Raw genomic sequence first — 16,385 nt, forward strand, 5'->3', positions numbered from 1 at the left:
TGTCTGTGTTTGTAAATAAAGTGTTTTTACAAAAAAACCCCATCAAACCAAAATAGGCTACCCTTATTTGTTTCTGTATCACCTATGCTGCTTTCACAGCACCACATCAGAGCTGAGGAGTTGGGACAGAGACTCAAGGCTTGCAAAGTGGACAATATTTAACATCCGGACATTTACAGGAGAACTTTGTAACCTCCTACTCTAGACTGACACCGTAAAAATTAAAAGGCAGGGGGAGGGTTAGTCATGCAAAGAGAAACTTCAAATTTCATTCAATTTGACCACCTAAGCCAGACCACACTGGTGAAAGAAAAAGTCATGTGCTGAAAGGATTCTTTTTTGAAAACAGAGATAAAATTCCAAAGTGAAACTGAACTTACTCCCAAACCAACCCTACCATTAACATTTCAAACCCAAGGCGACATTATGGAAACGGGCTTCAAAATGCGTCACTTTTTAAAAAATTACAAGGGTTCAAATACGTGCAGTCATCATAAATTGGCCTTTATGATGAATTTGATCCCTTCCCATCCAACAATGTCAGCTTTACACCTCTCCACTAAAGGGAGTAAGAACAAGACAGTTTTGACCCTTACTTCTTAATGTCCCTGGTCACCATGGGTTGGTCTGACTTCCGTGATTCTCAGAAGACAGGCAGGTTGATCCTCGTCTCTACCAGTCCATAAAGATACACTCAACCAGATTCATATTCTCCTCTGATTCTGTCAACCTGAAACACGCCAGGAGCCTCTTTATTCCCCAAGAGCCACTTCTCTACCTGTTCCTAAAGTCCAGTTGTTACTCTTGCCTTTACTTTTCTGTATCATTACTGCCTGTTCATTCAACTGCTGAGGCCATAAAGTCAACTCACGTATTTGCTTTTCCACAGCTATGCCTAACATCTAACATCAAAGGTAAAATAAAACTTGTGGTTTAAATCTGCCTGGAAGGACTTGGCATTTCACTTATTTTGTTATTTTTGTTGTTGTTGCTGTTGTTGGTTGGGTGATTGATTGGTTGGTTGGTTGGTTGGTTGGTTGGTTAGTTGGTTGGTTTTTTAAGCACTTTCTAGACAAACTACTTGCTCCCAGGTAGAGGACAACAAATACTAGGTACCAAGGGTGTTGAAGGTCAGAATTAATATGCTTTTACTAATTAGTCTATCTGAAGTTTGCCCTCCTTGCACTTTCCCCACAAATTATAATCAGCTTTCCTTTAAAGAAGTGTTTAAATGTCCCTGCCCACTAAAAATAATAAGTAATAATAAAGCATGTATATATCATAGAGTAAAAAATATATAAAATATATGCTCTTAAGGAATATTGATTCAGGGAGCTGCATTTCTCTTTTCATAGATCAGTAATTAATTGTATTTCTGTTTCCTAAAGCATTCTTTCTAGTTCAGTCATTTTGGGGAAGGCAAATACTAGGAGACAAAAATGTATGACAATCATTTAGTGTCCTTGAACAGCATTATTATGAAGAAAGTGTACAGAGTTCTCATCTGCAAGATATTCAACATCAGTAATCACATTTCTCGTGAAGACAAATAAAAGGGAATTACATCCAGGTGCACATGTATGCTCATCTCCCCAGTGGTTTGCTACAAAGATCTCCCCAAAGGCAGTTCCTGATTTCTGGGCAGGGTCACCAGTAAAGGCAGTTTAAAAGGCTGGTGTGATTGGCATCTGGATACTACAATAGTCAAATCTTCCCCCAAATGATCATGGACCTGTTTTCGCTAATAGGAAGAAAAAGTGACAAGGAGAGAGAGGGTCACCTTTGGAATGCCAATCTGAGCAGTAGTTTAGTTTGCTGTTTTTACCAGCTTCCTTTTGGATGACTAGCATTACATGGAAGGGACTAAATTCTTTGTGCAAATCAAGTGGATTTACTCTGCATTCCTGAAAAAAATAAGAGCATTTTTTTTTTCCTCTGAAGATACAGTGATCACCCCGTCCAGCTGCAGAAGGGAATGTTCTATTTGCTACTCTTGTTCTGGAAGGAGAAAGTACTGTTAACCCCATGTGGCCAGAAGAATATTTTACCATGACTGTTTATATGATTTTCTAGTTACAATATTATGAACTTCTAGTGAATTTTTTGCTTCTTTGTATGCTCCGACATAACCCAAGAATTGAATATCCTTTTCCATATTGAGTATTTCTTTCCACGTCATTTCAATTATCTCTGTGAATTAACAGATCCCCTCAAATTAACAGAGAAAAATAAATTTATGTTAATCTACAATTATAAACATATTATGTGAAAAAATAATGATTGAACAATTTACTTGAAAATTCAGTTATTTTTAAACTCACAGCAATAACCTCTATTTTGAATTTTTGAAGCTACATAAATATGCAATGTTCATTGATTTGGAATTTTAGAAGTTAGAGGCATTAGCACAATCCTCAATTTAATAGATGAGCATGATTAGATCCATGGAAAAAATCATTTATCCAATGTTTCAATACTAGGTATATTAATTTAACCATTTTCAATAACAAAATTAAATAACACATTTTAATATAGAAACTGCATATTACTCATATCCTAAATAGAACATTTAGGTACACACATCTTACATTATGTGTAACAGCAGATGAGTTAGGAGAATATTGGTTTTATAAATTTCAGAAGACTCTTAGAAAAGCTCCTGTCTCATAGTAAACAATTAACAAACATTTGTTAAATGACTAACAGTTAATAGCTAAAGTTTAATGACTTCTAAGTAATCTGTGTGGCAGACACTGCAGAGTTCAGTGGGTGAGCTATTGCCTTTCATCCTCATCCACTTCTAGATATGAGTATTGTAAGCAGTATTATTATGCCAATTTTAAAGAAAAGGAAAGAAAGGAACAAAAATGATCAAGTGGTTTGTTTAATGACATTTAACTAATAAACAATGGGGCCTAGATCTGAGACTTATTAGTCTGCTCCCTAAGCACTGACTCGTAATCATATAGAAGTGAGGAAGTTAATACTTGATCTTAAATTTATACTATGATGTAAATGACTGATAATATACCCTTCCTGAAGATTATTTTATAGAACACTTGTATCCAAAAGGAAAAGTGACCAAAAACAGAACCTAAAAAAGACAAAGCTGATTAGTTTTTCTGCCCAGAAGTAAATTTTGATGAAGTTCATTTACGATAGAAAATATAATATTAAGCAACATGTTAGAACGTATACTCATATTTTTAAATTGTTTTCATTATATCATATGAGATAAAAACACTTAAAGCAAATATGGAAGAGGTGTGAGCCATCCAGAGATTCCCTTCTGGAACTGTAATACTGAGAGCATTTATACTGAGACTTGCAATACACTGTTAATGACTATGGAACATGCTATGAATGTATTTATAAGTCTTGTCATCAATGGGTGAAATCTGACTTATTTTATATATATACAACATATGTACGATAATATACATTACTATATATTTTGTCTTTGAATATTATTTGAAATCTCCATTCATATTTCAAGTTATTTTAGAGTTTGATATTTTAAAGTGAACAATTCAAAATAAAAGCATTTTAGCTCTTAACAATTAGTCACTTATTACATATAATTATTTGAGAGACTTCCAAAATTCGTTCTTTAAATTCACCTCAGAATATAAAAAAACTGCATAAATATATAGAAATGTGAGTTGATAGCACCACTTGACATACAGCATTTCAGCCCCATTTAAAATAATTTCATTCAGAGATCTAGCTTCTAGGAACATTCTGGAATCAATTGCTATGGAAAGAAAAGTGGTTTCTAAATGGCTTTCGGGTGCAAGTAAATAAAAAGGCCAACCCTATTTACTATTCATGCCTGAAAAGCCAACAACTGAAAGAGAAATGCAAAAAAAAAAAAAAAAAGTTTAGTAGTGTTGGGTAAGGAATATTTGAGTGATAAATACTTCCCTTCCCATCCTCATTTATTACTTTTAGGTATTTCCTATTCTACAACTTCCAAAGAACTGTCCACATACAAATCTTCCCCCTCCATAGCAAAGCACCAGTGTTTGAATCAGAAGTTTCCAATTCACGTTTCAACCCTGAACTTCAGTAGCTATGGTACCTCCGTCTCATTTTCTCTGTACTCGGAGGCTAAAAATTCCTACCTACAGGCTTGAGGAAGGATTGGATAAGAGACTATTTAAATAAAAGAAATAGAAGATGCTAATTATTCACATACCTCTGCGTTTAGGAAAGACATAAGTTTAGAGAAAACTGTTGCATGGGTTTTATAAACTGGCCCTAGCTTATTAATTGGGTAAACTTCATGTAACCATGGCTCAGCTCAATACAATTTTTCAACCAAACCTGCTAACTGACCCAAAGGGTCAAACCAATAATTTGACGTAGACCCGGTTGAAACATTAAAGAGAACCTTAAAAGTCAGACAAAGCTGCTAATAAAAAGGAGCTAGTAATGCCCCAGAACGTGCCTGAATGCAGAAGAACTTCTTATTCTCTGGGAATCACCAAACCTCCAGGGAGCAGTTCAAGCCAAAATTGTGATCTCCCCGCCTTGTCCTTCAAATGATGTGTACTCCAAACACATTTTCTGTGCAGCTGGAGGCTTTGTTATAGACAGAAGGATCCTGCTCAGTGAGGCCGGTGTTTACAGCCTAACTTTTTTAAAGAGGAATTTGGAAAACTTCCCAGACGCTACATCTGCCCCTAGCCCTTGCACCTCAGAGTATAAGGCCGGCTAGGGAGAGCGTGCAGACGACTAAATTTATTAACGGTGGACGGGCCACTCTATCTTTCACTGCAACAACAGTAGGTGATCCCATCAAAAATCTGTCTGCTGGCTAGCCAGCAAATCTGAGCTGACATGCTAGCAGCAGATATACTCAGCTGAATGGAAACGAGTGCTGTTTCCTCCAAGAAACACATCACAAGCCAAATGTTGGACCAGGTAGGCAATTTCTATTTCCATTTGTGAAAGGGCCTTTCAACTCTGTATCCGTAGGCTTTTTAACTTTCTTTTCCAGATCCCTATTTTTTTTTTCTTTTCGTTCCTTTCTTTGACATTTACGAATATTAAGCAGAAGTTGAACATTTTATGATTGCTCAATGGTTGAATTTCTAATATTCCACAATGATTCTCAGGTACCAGGCCACTAGTTAAGCAGGCATTTGCCTCAATATATCTCTGCTGGGATATCATTCACGTTAAACGTACATCAGCAGCCAGCCTCACTTAAAAGCAAACTATTTACTATTTTAAATAAAAATAAATAATATTAAATAAATAATATTCGAGCCACATTTTACAGCTTAAATTCCACCTCACGATCTGTCCTCAACATAGGCAACATTTTGAAGACTACTTGCTCCAAAATGACTTTCTCCTGGATTAAATGAATACTGTTACGAGTTTACAGAATCACATGAACCTTATTCTCTGTAGATTTTTTAAAAATTGGGAAAGTGAAGTATACAACATAAATAGTTACAGTCTTCTGTAATTATAGTGAAATAGCGCTTTTAGAAACTCTAATTTGGAAAGGTAACAGGACTTCTGGAACATTGTAGGACCAGCAAGACCAGGAACTGGGTGAGACAAATGAGGCAGGATTATAGAGCCCCGCAAGTGAGGGATGAAGCTTACCTTCATTTAAAATTTTGGCATTTTATCGGGAATATTTTGGCATTGATTTTCATTTTAAAAATATATTGTATGAAAATATTATTTCTGTTGACTCCTGAGGGAATTTTTTATGCCTTAACATTTTGTTCACAAAGCAAGTGCCTCACTTATCCATAGTGCCAACATATCCAGAGTACATTCCCCCAAAATTAGTTTCTCCCATAATGCTCTCCAAAACACCTACTGATGGTATAATGCTTAAAAAAAGTGGCAAATAAAAATTAGGCATACCAAGCTAAGCAAGTCAAATAGCTTTCTTATAATTGCTTTTAGGGGTTTTAATAACTCAATATGTACTGAGAATCTCTAATAGCATGGAGCATTTCTCAAACTCACCCATCCATAGAACTCTTCTTCTTTTGTAGAGCATGTAAAGTCGTCTGAGGAACACATTCTGGTAAATGGTGTCTGAGAGCCTGTTTCCAGCACATACTTTGATCAAGTAAGGCTACTGTCCCACATATATATTTCTCTTCCCTTTACTTACCCACATCCGCCCCCCCCCAGAATACTAAAAAGATGGACAAGTTGACACAAGATGAAGTTATAAATTAGTATTTATATGAATTAGTATTTATGAATTAGTATTTCTATGGACAGGTATAGTAAAAACTGACTGTGAAAAAATAACAAGATAGTAAGAAACATCTTGGAGCTTAGTGCCTCTGCAATAGAGTGATGTCAAAAACACTCACCAGTAAAGTCCGTATTGACTGGGTGTGTGGAGCTGGGAAATTTATAATATCCATTTCCTGTGAAACGAGTTCCTTTCATCATTATGGCTGTGGGAGCTGAGAGAGATGACTCTCTCCTCTCCAGCTGATACATGGGAGAGGGTCCATTGAGTTCTTCCGGTGCGAGCCATCTAACACGGATGGTTGTGCTGTTGATTCTTTCCACCATGGGAGGCCTCAGTTGGGTTGGCGCTAAATGTCAAAAGACACTTGTTACATTCGAGAACTTAGCTTCTGTCTCTGGACACAGATATTTCAACACACGTACACATGTACTTGTGTACATCACACTCAAGATCAACTTGATTGTGGTCTCAAGAATTTACATGGCTCCATGAACTGAAGACACAAGACAGAGTTTATCTTAAATGTGACCAAACACCATTTAAATGACTAACAAATAGTTATCATAAAACTTTTAGGATTAAATAAAATTTCTTCTTGTAGATAATTTCTCTATTCTTTTTCATTCAGAAAAAAATATTACGTATTACCCTCTGTTGGTGTCTCACCTCAATTCCTTTTACCAACCTGGTACCATAATGGTGCAATGAGCCTGTTTGTCTCTAATTGGCTTGTGGTGGCCCCTTTTCTGGAGAAATTCCCTTGCCTGAGTGGAAACTACCTCACCCAGAAGCCACCAGATCCCTCATGAAACCTGCAGCCTGTGACTACCTGTGCCCACCGCCAGTGGGTACTGATCACAAATGGTAGAGGCCCTCATCTTAACATCACTTCAAGTTATGGCTGCAATTCACAGATCCAAGAAAGTAAAGGAAATCATTAAAATGGGCTAGTTCATGGGACAAGAGGGCGTGTGGGGTTCAAAAAGAACCTGGCCCGGTGAATAGTCACTAATTCATTCCAGCCAATGAATAATGCAGGAACGATGACCCAAAGTTGCCAAATCTTTTACGTCATTAAAGATAGTCATTTTATGTGTAGTTTTACTGATTTTTAAAGCTTAGCAACTAAAGGAAAACAAATAAGCAAAACCACTCTGAAAGCCAAGTAGTGTATCCACATGAGGAAAAGGAGCCTGTGAGCTCAGGGGTTTATGAACTCTGGTCCAGGTTCCGTAGACTCGGGGCAGCCCCCTGGGCCCTGAAATGACAATACCAACAGGGCCTATGCCTAGCTGCAGGGAATGCCCTGTGCCCATGTATGCCCATGCATACACTGGCATGTTTAGAGGTCCTGGGACACTGGCAATTCTCTGGAGGCTCCTGGGAAACTCCAGGAATGAGTAACAGAGATAGAGACTTTTCCCTACAATCTACTAGAAAGGGGATAAGGGTAACCATTGAGTTAATAAAAATAAAGTTTTCATTTGATTTTTTTCTTCTTTTATTTTTATTTAAATTCAATTTAGTTAACATATAGCATATTATTAGTTTCCAGGGTAGACTTTAGCATATAGCATATACTAACACCCAGTACTTGTTACATCGAGTACCCTCCTGTGTTTTCTTCTTTAAACAGTTGAGTGTATAGGCTGCGATTCATCCCCACCCAAAGTGGGTTGGCTGGATTTGAGTGGCACAAGCAAAGAAAGGAACAAATATCATTATCACCAAGCTGACTGTTTAAGGATTTAAACTAAAGCCGTGTTAACATAGCCTTCTGCATACACAGAGTCTTTGCCTATTTCGATAAACATAAATTAAAATGACAGGAATACAAGAATTGATATCCTTAAACCATGAAAGACAATTCACCTTAAAACAGCTTAGAACAAGTACTATTTGTTACTCTCTAGAAAGCTGGCCAGCTTTCCAAAGGGAAATAATTAACTGTGATTCTATTTTAACTTTGCATGAAGAAGAGGGCACTGAGCAATGTGTTCATCAACTTACAAAGATAATTAACAATTCTGTTCATCTTCTGCTATTGCAAACCATGCGATGTTTTTATTTCTAGATATGTATAAATCTGTAAATTTTATGCATGATTTCCTTTAGCATTCCCTGCCAAAAATTAGTAAATGGTGAGTTCTCAAAGATTTCACTCTACAAGCTTTGCTCCATCTTCAAAATAATCCAACACAAAATAAAAAGCTAATCATCTAGAGATTTCTTTCCCCCTGAAGTTTCTCTTCATTGTTTGGAATTCCATTCTTGTATTAAAATTTTAGCAGGCTATTATGGGTTATGAGCTTAACCGGGGAAGAAGGATTGTCAAATATTTTTGAGTCCTGGGTTCAGGGAAGCAATGGGGGAGGACGAATTACATAATTTTTATTATCTATCTAAAATTTGCTGTTTAAAAGCACAAAAGAGAAGCACCTGGTGGCTCAGTCAGTTGAGGATCTAACACTTGATTTCAACTCAGGTCGTGATCTCAGGCTTGTGAGATGGAGCCCCAAGTTGGGCTCCATACACCATGGGGAGTCGGCTTGAGATGTTCTCTCTTCCTCTCCCTCTGTCCCTCCTTCTTGCTCTTTCTCTCTCTCAAATACATAAATGAATATTTAAAATAAATAAATAAGGGATGCCTGGGTGGCTCAGCATTGAGTGTCTACCTTCAGCTCAGGGCATGATCCCCAGTCCCAGGATCAAGTCCCACACCAGGCTTCCTGCAGGAACCCTGCTTCTTCCTCTACATATGTCTCTGCCTCTCTCTGTGTCTCTCATGAATAAATAAGTAAAATCTTAAAAAGTCATAATCAAATAAATCAATAAATAAATGCACAAAAGACGAATTTTGAACTATTTTGTTATATTTTCTGCATCCCACATACAATTCCCTAGTGTTATAGGACAAGAGAGGTTGACATTCTAGTTTGAAAAATATCGTCTAGTCCAGTGACATCCAATGGCATTTTCTCTAATGATGGAAATGTTCTAGATCCATATTGTCTAATATGATAGGCATTGGCCATGTATGAATACTGAGCACTTGATATGTGGCTAGTGAGACTGAGGAATTACATTTTGTTTAATTTTCATTAATTTTATTGTAAGCTTAAATAGCCATAAATGGTGATCATGGCTACCATACTGGATAGCAAAGATCTAGAGAGTCACAAACTATATATATTTGGTGTGTTAGGAATATGATTTCCATTTTATCTAAATATTTAGGGAAATTAGGAATATGCCTCCTGTACTTCTAGAGAACCAAAGAGTATTATCCTTGTTTAAAAAGTAGCCTCTTACTCAAAGTCCCATTTACTTGACATTTGATATTCCTTCATTTCAACCGCCCAGCTAGTTAGGGATAATGGTGAAGCTTTATACCACTACATTATTCAGAATCCCTTACCCCATTGAAAGCATAATCCGAAATCACTTCTTAATCAGGAATATAAATTCAGAGTTAAATAAAACAAAAAGAATTCCAGCAACTCAATAGTTCTTTAAAAAATATATCCTAAAAGTGAGAGTGCACTTTTTTTTAATTTGGCAAAATGATTATAATCAATAAGGGCCCTCTTACTGAGAACCCACTACAATTAATGTTGACTGTTTAAATTCTAACAAGTAGTGGATCCCTTCTAAATTCACAGGGGAATTATTCCACCAAGCAATTAGACTATTCTTAGGAAGTCAACTACAAAGAATGAGTCAAATTAAGTTTTTTTTTTTTTTTTTTTTTTATTCTCTTGCTTAAAAAAAACCAAACAACTTTCCAGCTGGTATGTTGTAGCTTCACTTAGAGGAGCCAACCCAGCCTGTTTGAAAGGGTGAGCACCCTACTGAGTCATTATCTTCAGTTTCCCTAAGACCAGAGGGGGAATTTTCAATCAATTAAACCAGACTGGTCACACACATACACATACATGTAAAGTGATGAAAAGAAAAATATATATTTGTGAACTATTAAACACACTCACAAAAATACATACTTACTAAGAGAAAGGAGGAATAAAGGATTATTTCTCAGACTATCAAGGTAAAGGGATTAGGTATAAATTTGTTCATCACAAAACTGGATTAAGAGACAACATAGAATAATGTTTCAGAGATTATATTTTACTTTTTAATTTCCAATTCCACATGACTTAGGAAAATCACTTAAAGCTTATATAGGTCCTCAGTTTTCCCATCTATAACATGAGGATAAATTCTTGGTGGAATATCTTGACAATAACTGCTTTAAAAACAATATATATAATTGTGTTAGGTTTTACAAAGCAAATTTCTACACAAATGCAAGGCACTATTATTAGGCAATAACACATCTTTCATATTACATATTATAAAAGGATACAATTCATCCACATTCAAAATCTGTATTTACTTAGAAAATCCTCTTATAGCTGTAAAGTACAAAATGGATCTTCAATATCCATCATTTCAAAGAATAACAACATACAAAGTCTGTTTCTACTTCGAATAAAATTACAATGTTTTTGTATTTTTTCCACCTGCTTTGTATCCAGCTCCCAGCCTAGCTCTTCTATTTGTAAGTATTCTTTTATAAAATGCTCTGATAATAGACATTCTTCTTTATGCAGCATTTATTACTTTATAATCTGATTAATAGCATATCATAATGCATAAATTTACATGTGCAAAATTTATGTAGTGTGGAGTTTGAGTGTCATAGGATAAGAACGGAAGGCTAAATGAGCAGAAGCTTTGGTTGATGGCAGGTCTTTAAAATCAAATCTCCTTATTTGTTTTCAAGCAAGAGTTTGTTGCCTATGAACACTGCATAGCAGTGTCAATATCTTAAAACATCGTCAACTTTCTATTACAAAGACAGGAATCCAGGAATGAACAGCCTTTCGACGTTTCAGGCCTATGTGGGGAGCGGATTAACATAAGACATCCTCAGGCACTTTGTCAATAGAACACGATTTTGACTTTTCCTCAGAAATGCAAAACTGTCATGAGAAATGTAATTTGCCCAAACATGGCTAGGCCAAAACACCCACGGAAGGGCACTGGGATCAGGGCTTGCACAAGAGATCCAGGCCAGGAAGCCATGATTTCTCAGTTGGAGCCCATCCTACTGCATCTGCTCTCCAGTCAGTGTCCAGAAGCTTCTCAGAATCTCAGAAACCAGCCAGCCTTGCCTTGTTCACTGCTCTCTCTTCTGACCAGATAAACAGAAACAAAATCCATTTCACCCTTTCCTCCTTCTTTGTTTACTAGTCTTCTTCAAGAGAGAATATGTGCAGTGGAACCGATCTGGCAAGGAGAAAACTTCGCTTCTAGACTGGCTCATTTGGTCCCTAGTCATGGCACACAGGCTAATCCATAATTTGGCCCCTCTGTTCGTTGTTTGGCCTCATTTGTTGAAGAGCATGACAGATCCAATTGTGTCTTCCGGTTTCAAAATTCAATGATTGAACATTTTCAAGCAGTGCTTCTCAAGGAGTAAACCAGAAGGGATGCTGGACATATGACATATGGATCCTCTCAGCCCTTCAGGAAGCCAGCCAGTTCATCCCCTTCAGCTCTGAGCCACCTTGTTTCTCGACCCCAGCCTGGCATACAGGAATATTAAGACTTCTCTACATCTTACGACATAAAGAAAGGCCAGAAAGCACTGCTTTTAGAGAATTTAAGGCAAATTGCCTCCTTGGTGAATAAACACTACCTTTACCAGCTGTTGTTCTGGTGATCATCAATAATTTGCAAGTAACTCGCATCCTAGATGTGCAGAGGAGAGGACCCATGCTTTCTGAACCGCACACGCAGCAGCAGTGCTGACAGTGAGCACTGTTCCCTAAAGTCCACCATTAATAAAAGGTAGCTGCTTGGACTGTAATTATGGCATCCTTGCTACCCAAACTTGAAGCTTTTATGGGGCTTATGCAATTAACTACTTAAATGCATCGTAACACTTGCTTCTCTGACAGCAAAGTATTGATTTTTTAATCATTTTCAAGTCTCCTCTAGCACAAATAAATGTACTACAGTTACAGTTAATGCACTGTGTACATGCATTAAATGCTGGTGTGACACAATTTATTATTTTGTGATATATAGAACTGAAGTTTGGCTTCTCAGAAATTAGCATCACCGAACCGACGTCAGCATGGAAACCACCATTGTCCTTGATACTCCAAATTCTCTAACTTCAAAAAGCTAGAGAGACCTTTGTTAATAGGATAGTTAGGCCTAAAAAAAAAAAAAAAAAAAAAAAAAAAGGAGAGGGCACCGGATATAAATCTTTTATATATGTCAGTGTAGGAGCAAATTAAAAATTGTCTAAAAGGAAGATACAGTTTATATTTTCCTAAAGGTGTCACTGTGGGACCTATGGCAACTTTGTTCGGATGAATTTTTGTCTATTTAATTTCTTTCCTTGTACTTATGTAGGGTACCCCTATCAAAATACTTTATATACTGCAATCTGTTTGATTCAGCCAATTTTTCCATATTCTAATTGTGTTGTTTTAACGCCTTCCTGTAGATAACACATCATAAAGCTCAAAGCTTTAAGAAGCTATGATTTCTGCATGCCACAAAGGCCAACAGAGCCCCTACTGAAGTCACGTACCTAAATGCAGACCTGGTGACAGAGGTCATTATAAGTTTCATCAATGAGCCCTTTCCTTGCGTGCATCCACACATTCAAAATTAAAGTTGGTGAGAGTAGAAAGCAGTTAATTCTGTTTTGTTAGAAATAATATCATTTTAGTTTTAGCATCTAAGACAGATGCCAGCATTTCACTCTGAACAGATGGTAATTCCATCTAATAGTGCATCTCTGTATTAGTAAGGTCTGTTGTGTATACAAACAGTAATAAACAGTAGGTAAGGATCAAAATAAATTTTAATTGTTGACATTAAATTCTGGCAGCCACAGTTCTAAGGCTGCAATATTCCTTTTTCAAGGCTGTCAGATTTACTAATGCTGCAAAAGCTCTGCTGAAAGCTGCCAGATTCCAGTTTCAGTAAAAAAGGTTTCTGCACGCCACCAGTGACTGATCGGCACCGGGATATCTGTTTCCATAGCTGAAATAATTGTTCAAGAACGATATGGAACCGGTGCTACCATCCATGGGATGGGCAGCCAGGATCCCCTTTAGAATGTTCCTGAAGGACCGAGCATCTCATTAAGAGGCTGATATAAAGAGCTACATCCAAATTGCTACATTATGGGAAACAGTGTCACTACAGCCCCTTTCCTACCCTGCTCAGTAGGTGCCTCCCAGTCAATGCATTTTATTCTCTTTGCAAAGCTGGGCATTCCTGAACTTCTCCAAAAGTGACATCATTCCTTTCATTTTGTTTGCTTTGCCGGAGCCTGAAGGATTTCCCTGACAATCGGAGCTACCATCAGCTGCGCTCTTCCATAGGCTTTGCTGTGGATCAAGTGTGCCAACAAGCACCAATTTGGTCCTGACAATGCCTCCAGCGATCTGGTATTACAAGTAGTAGCCGCTATTTATTTTGGGAAGCTGCCATGTTAAAAAAAAAAAAAATCATTAAAAGACCCAGTTTGGCATTCAGGTGACTGTTCAATAACAAACATGCTTTGCAATCATATTTCTTTAAAAAATGGATGTATTTTTTTTTTAATCATGAAAAATATATTGCTTCCACCATATGGGACAACCAACGACTCACCAACCGATTTAAGATGCAGCATATTGAGCTGACCATATGTTACAGTGCTGTTGAATGGCTGAGTGATTCATGCCCGTCACATTCTAGTATATCAATTAAAGCTCCTTGAAGTCTGCATGATTTGTGTCTCTGTTATTAAACCCTGCTAATTCATCCCACTTACACATCTGTTATAAATCTCTAGGAGTGCTGCATGATTCATGGCAATCTGTGAGCATGCTACAGCAAATTCTTCTCCTTGTAATTAACAGTAAATTGTTTTACTGCCATGCAATGAATTTTTCAGTTATATTGCAAATGAACTCCTAAATGTGCGGTTCTTTCCTAAGAACTGACTTATATCATTAGGCAATTAAAAAGTATTGCTTTGAACCAAAAGCTTTTAATCAAGCGAAATACAACTTAAACATTGCTTAAGAGCCACGGAAATGTGACATGTTGGTTAAAACTGTAAAATAATTTCTGTTGTTGAAAGAGCAAAACAAACAAACAAAACCCTCAGTGTACTGAGGATCTCAGTGACGCCGCGACACACGACTTGCTGCCTGGAAACACTCAGTGAGACAAGTTTGCACAGATACTGTTTATCTTAGAAGTTACTTAAGTCATCTGTCATTACCAAATTTCTCAGATTGCTTTACACTTCTCTAATTGTAAAACAGTGCCTTTATTCTTGAAATAAATAATTGGATAATTAGCCAAGTTGAATCATCAGAGGATTCCAGCGCTGTTCAAGTGTTCTTGTCAGAGGTGAAGCAAATTCATTTCAGCTCGCCTCTGCAGCTCTTCGAGGAGGCTTTGATTTTTTTTTCCCCCACTTTCTTGGCAGCAGCTTCAGATTCATGAGTCCATACATCAAGTCAGTAGTTTAACAACAAATGGAATTAAATTCAAAGAAGGGAAACTAATTGAAGGACAGCAACAAAAGTGTTTGGTAATGTGCTTTTTAATATGGCATGCCACATTTGCATGATAATTTTTCCTTTTTAGCATGGAGCAGAAAGTGACTAGCTTAATGAGGGATTATTCAAGACAGGAACGAACAAAATGCATTCATAACTAAGAACAAAGATTGTATTATGAAACAAAAACAGGCAACCTCAGAGAAGTAACTGGATGATTGGTTTATGCATTATGAATAAAAAGATAGAAAAATATTTATATTAGTATTCACTAATGACTATATATACAAGATTGTTGTAATTAAAATTATAAATTAACATATTAAGAGTGCTTGTTTAATCACTCTGGGTCCTATTCACAATGAAAAGACTCATGTACCTGCATGCAAAACAATGTGTGTTTTCAACTGAGCCGCAAACAGCCTATACATTTTACTCTGGATTCAGAGAAAAACCTTAATGCACCGCTAATTACTTGCTTAATGGGAAATGGGCACTTCTAAGCTGGTAGCGTGGAGGTCAATTTATGACAGGCAAAGGAAATATCACATTGTTCACCCCGGAACGGAGCTCCAGAAGGAATTTCTCTCACGAGAGGTTTAAACTGTGCCGAATTCACAAAGTGTTGGATGCACACAAATTTGCTAAATTGCAAGGGTGATCTTAAGGAAAAAAACAACCAGGGCTCTAACAGGGCCGGGGCCATCAGCTCATTACCCTCCAACACCCAGAAGCAACTCCAGAGCCACCCAACACCCCACTTGGAGGCTTTTGCTCCAGATGGAAACAGGGCTGCTCCTGGGAGTGACCAGTTCCTCCCAGCAGACCAGTTCTCAGCTTTGTCGTGGGCCCAACACTAAGGCAGCAGCAATGCAATATTCCTGAGGAAATGCACCGATTCTAACCATATCTCTCACTGGAAAAAAATACATAAAAGCACATTGCAATCCTCAAGCTTTCTGATGAAAGTCAGGTAGATTGTTGCAGGTATTTTTTTTTTTTTTTTTTTTCTGTCACTGAGATTTAAGGAGGAAACATGCTTTCATGAATCCAGGCTTTGGAAAAGCTGAACACTCCTACCAACTTTTGGTTACCATTTTAAAAAAGTTTTTGACTGGTCTCTGGCTTCTTTCAATCTCCCATAAGATATTCATGTGAACTACATTTGCACGTAAGAGCTAATTCCCCACACATTCATTAGATTTTGTGGCAGTAATATATTCCCTCCGATTGCAATTTCAGGGCAGGAAGCATCATAAGCTGTAAGCCAACTTTTATTTCTTCCCTACAGCAAACCTGTTGACTCTTCAAAAAGGATTGACCTTCTCATTGTTTATTTCTATGGCTTAGTATCTATGAGTTCTAACTGGATGTTGAATCTTAGGAAAAATCGTAACCGAAAACTCTCCTGCACCAAAAATAAGTCTGCTAAGAAAGATATTGGATCTGGAATTGCTGGGCTTTTCCGCACACTCCAACAAAAACAATTAAGTTCATTCTTATTGATTTCAACACTCCCCGAAAATGATATCCTCGAAAATAAATCAAACGGCAAACAA

At 37.1% G+C, this 16,385-nt stretch overlaps 1 protein-coding gene across 1 annotated transcript in view; it reads right to left on the minus strand.

The window, feature by feature from the left end:
* Nucleotides 1–16,385, minus strand: part of USH2A (usherin) — a 686,658-nt gene that overhangs the window by 478,895 nt on the left and 191,378 nt on the right. The window contains 1 exon segment of the mRNA XM_025420646.3: nucleotides 6,357–6,587. Coding sequence (XP_025276431.3) covers nucleotides 6,357–6,587 — 231 coding nt within the window.

The sequence above is a fragment of the Canis lupus genome, chromosome 38 (assembly GCF_003254725.2).
Source record: "Canis lupus dingo isolate Sandy chromosome 38, ASM325472v2, whole genome shotgun sequence".
NCBI classification, from domain to species: Eukaryota; Metazoa; Chordata; class Mammalia; order Carnivora; family Canidae; genus Canis; species Canis lupus.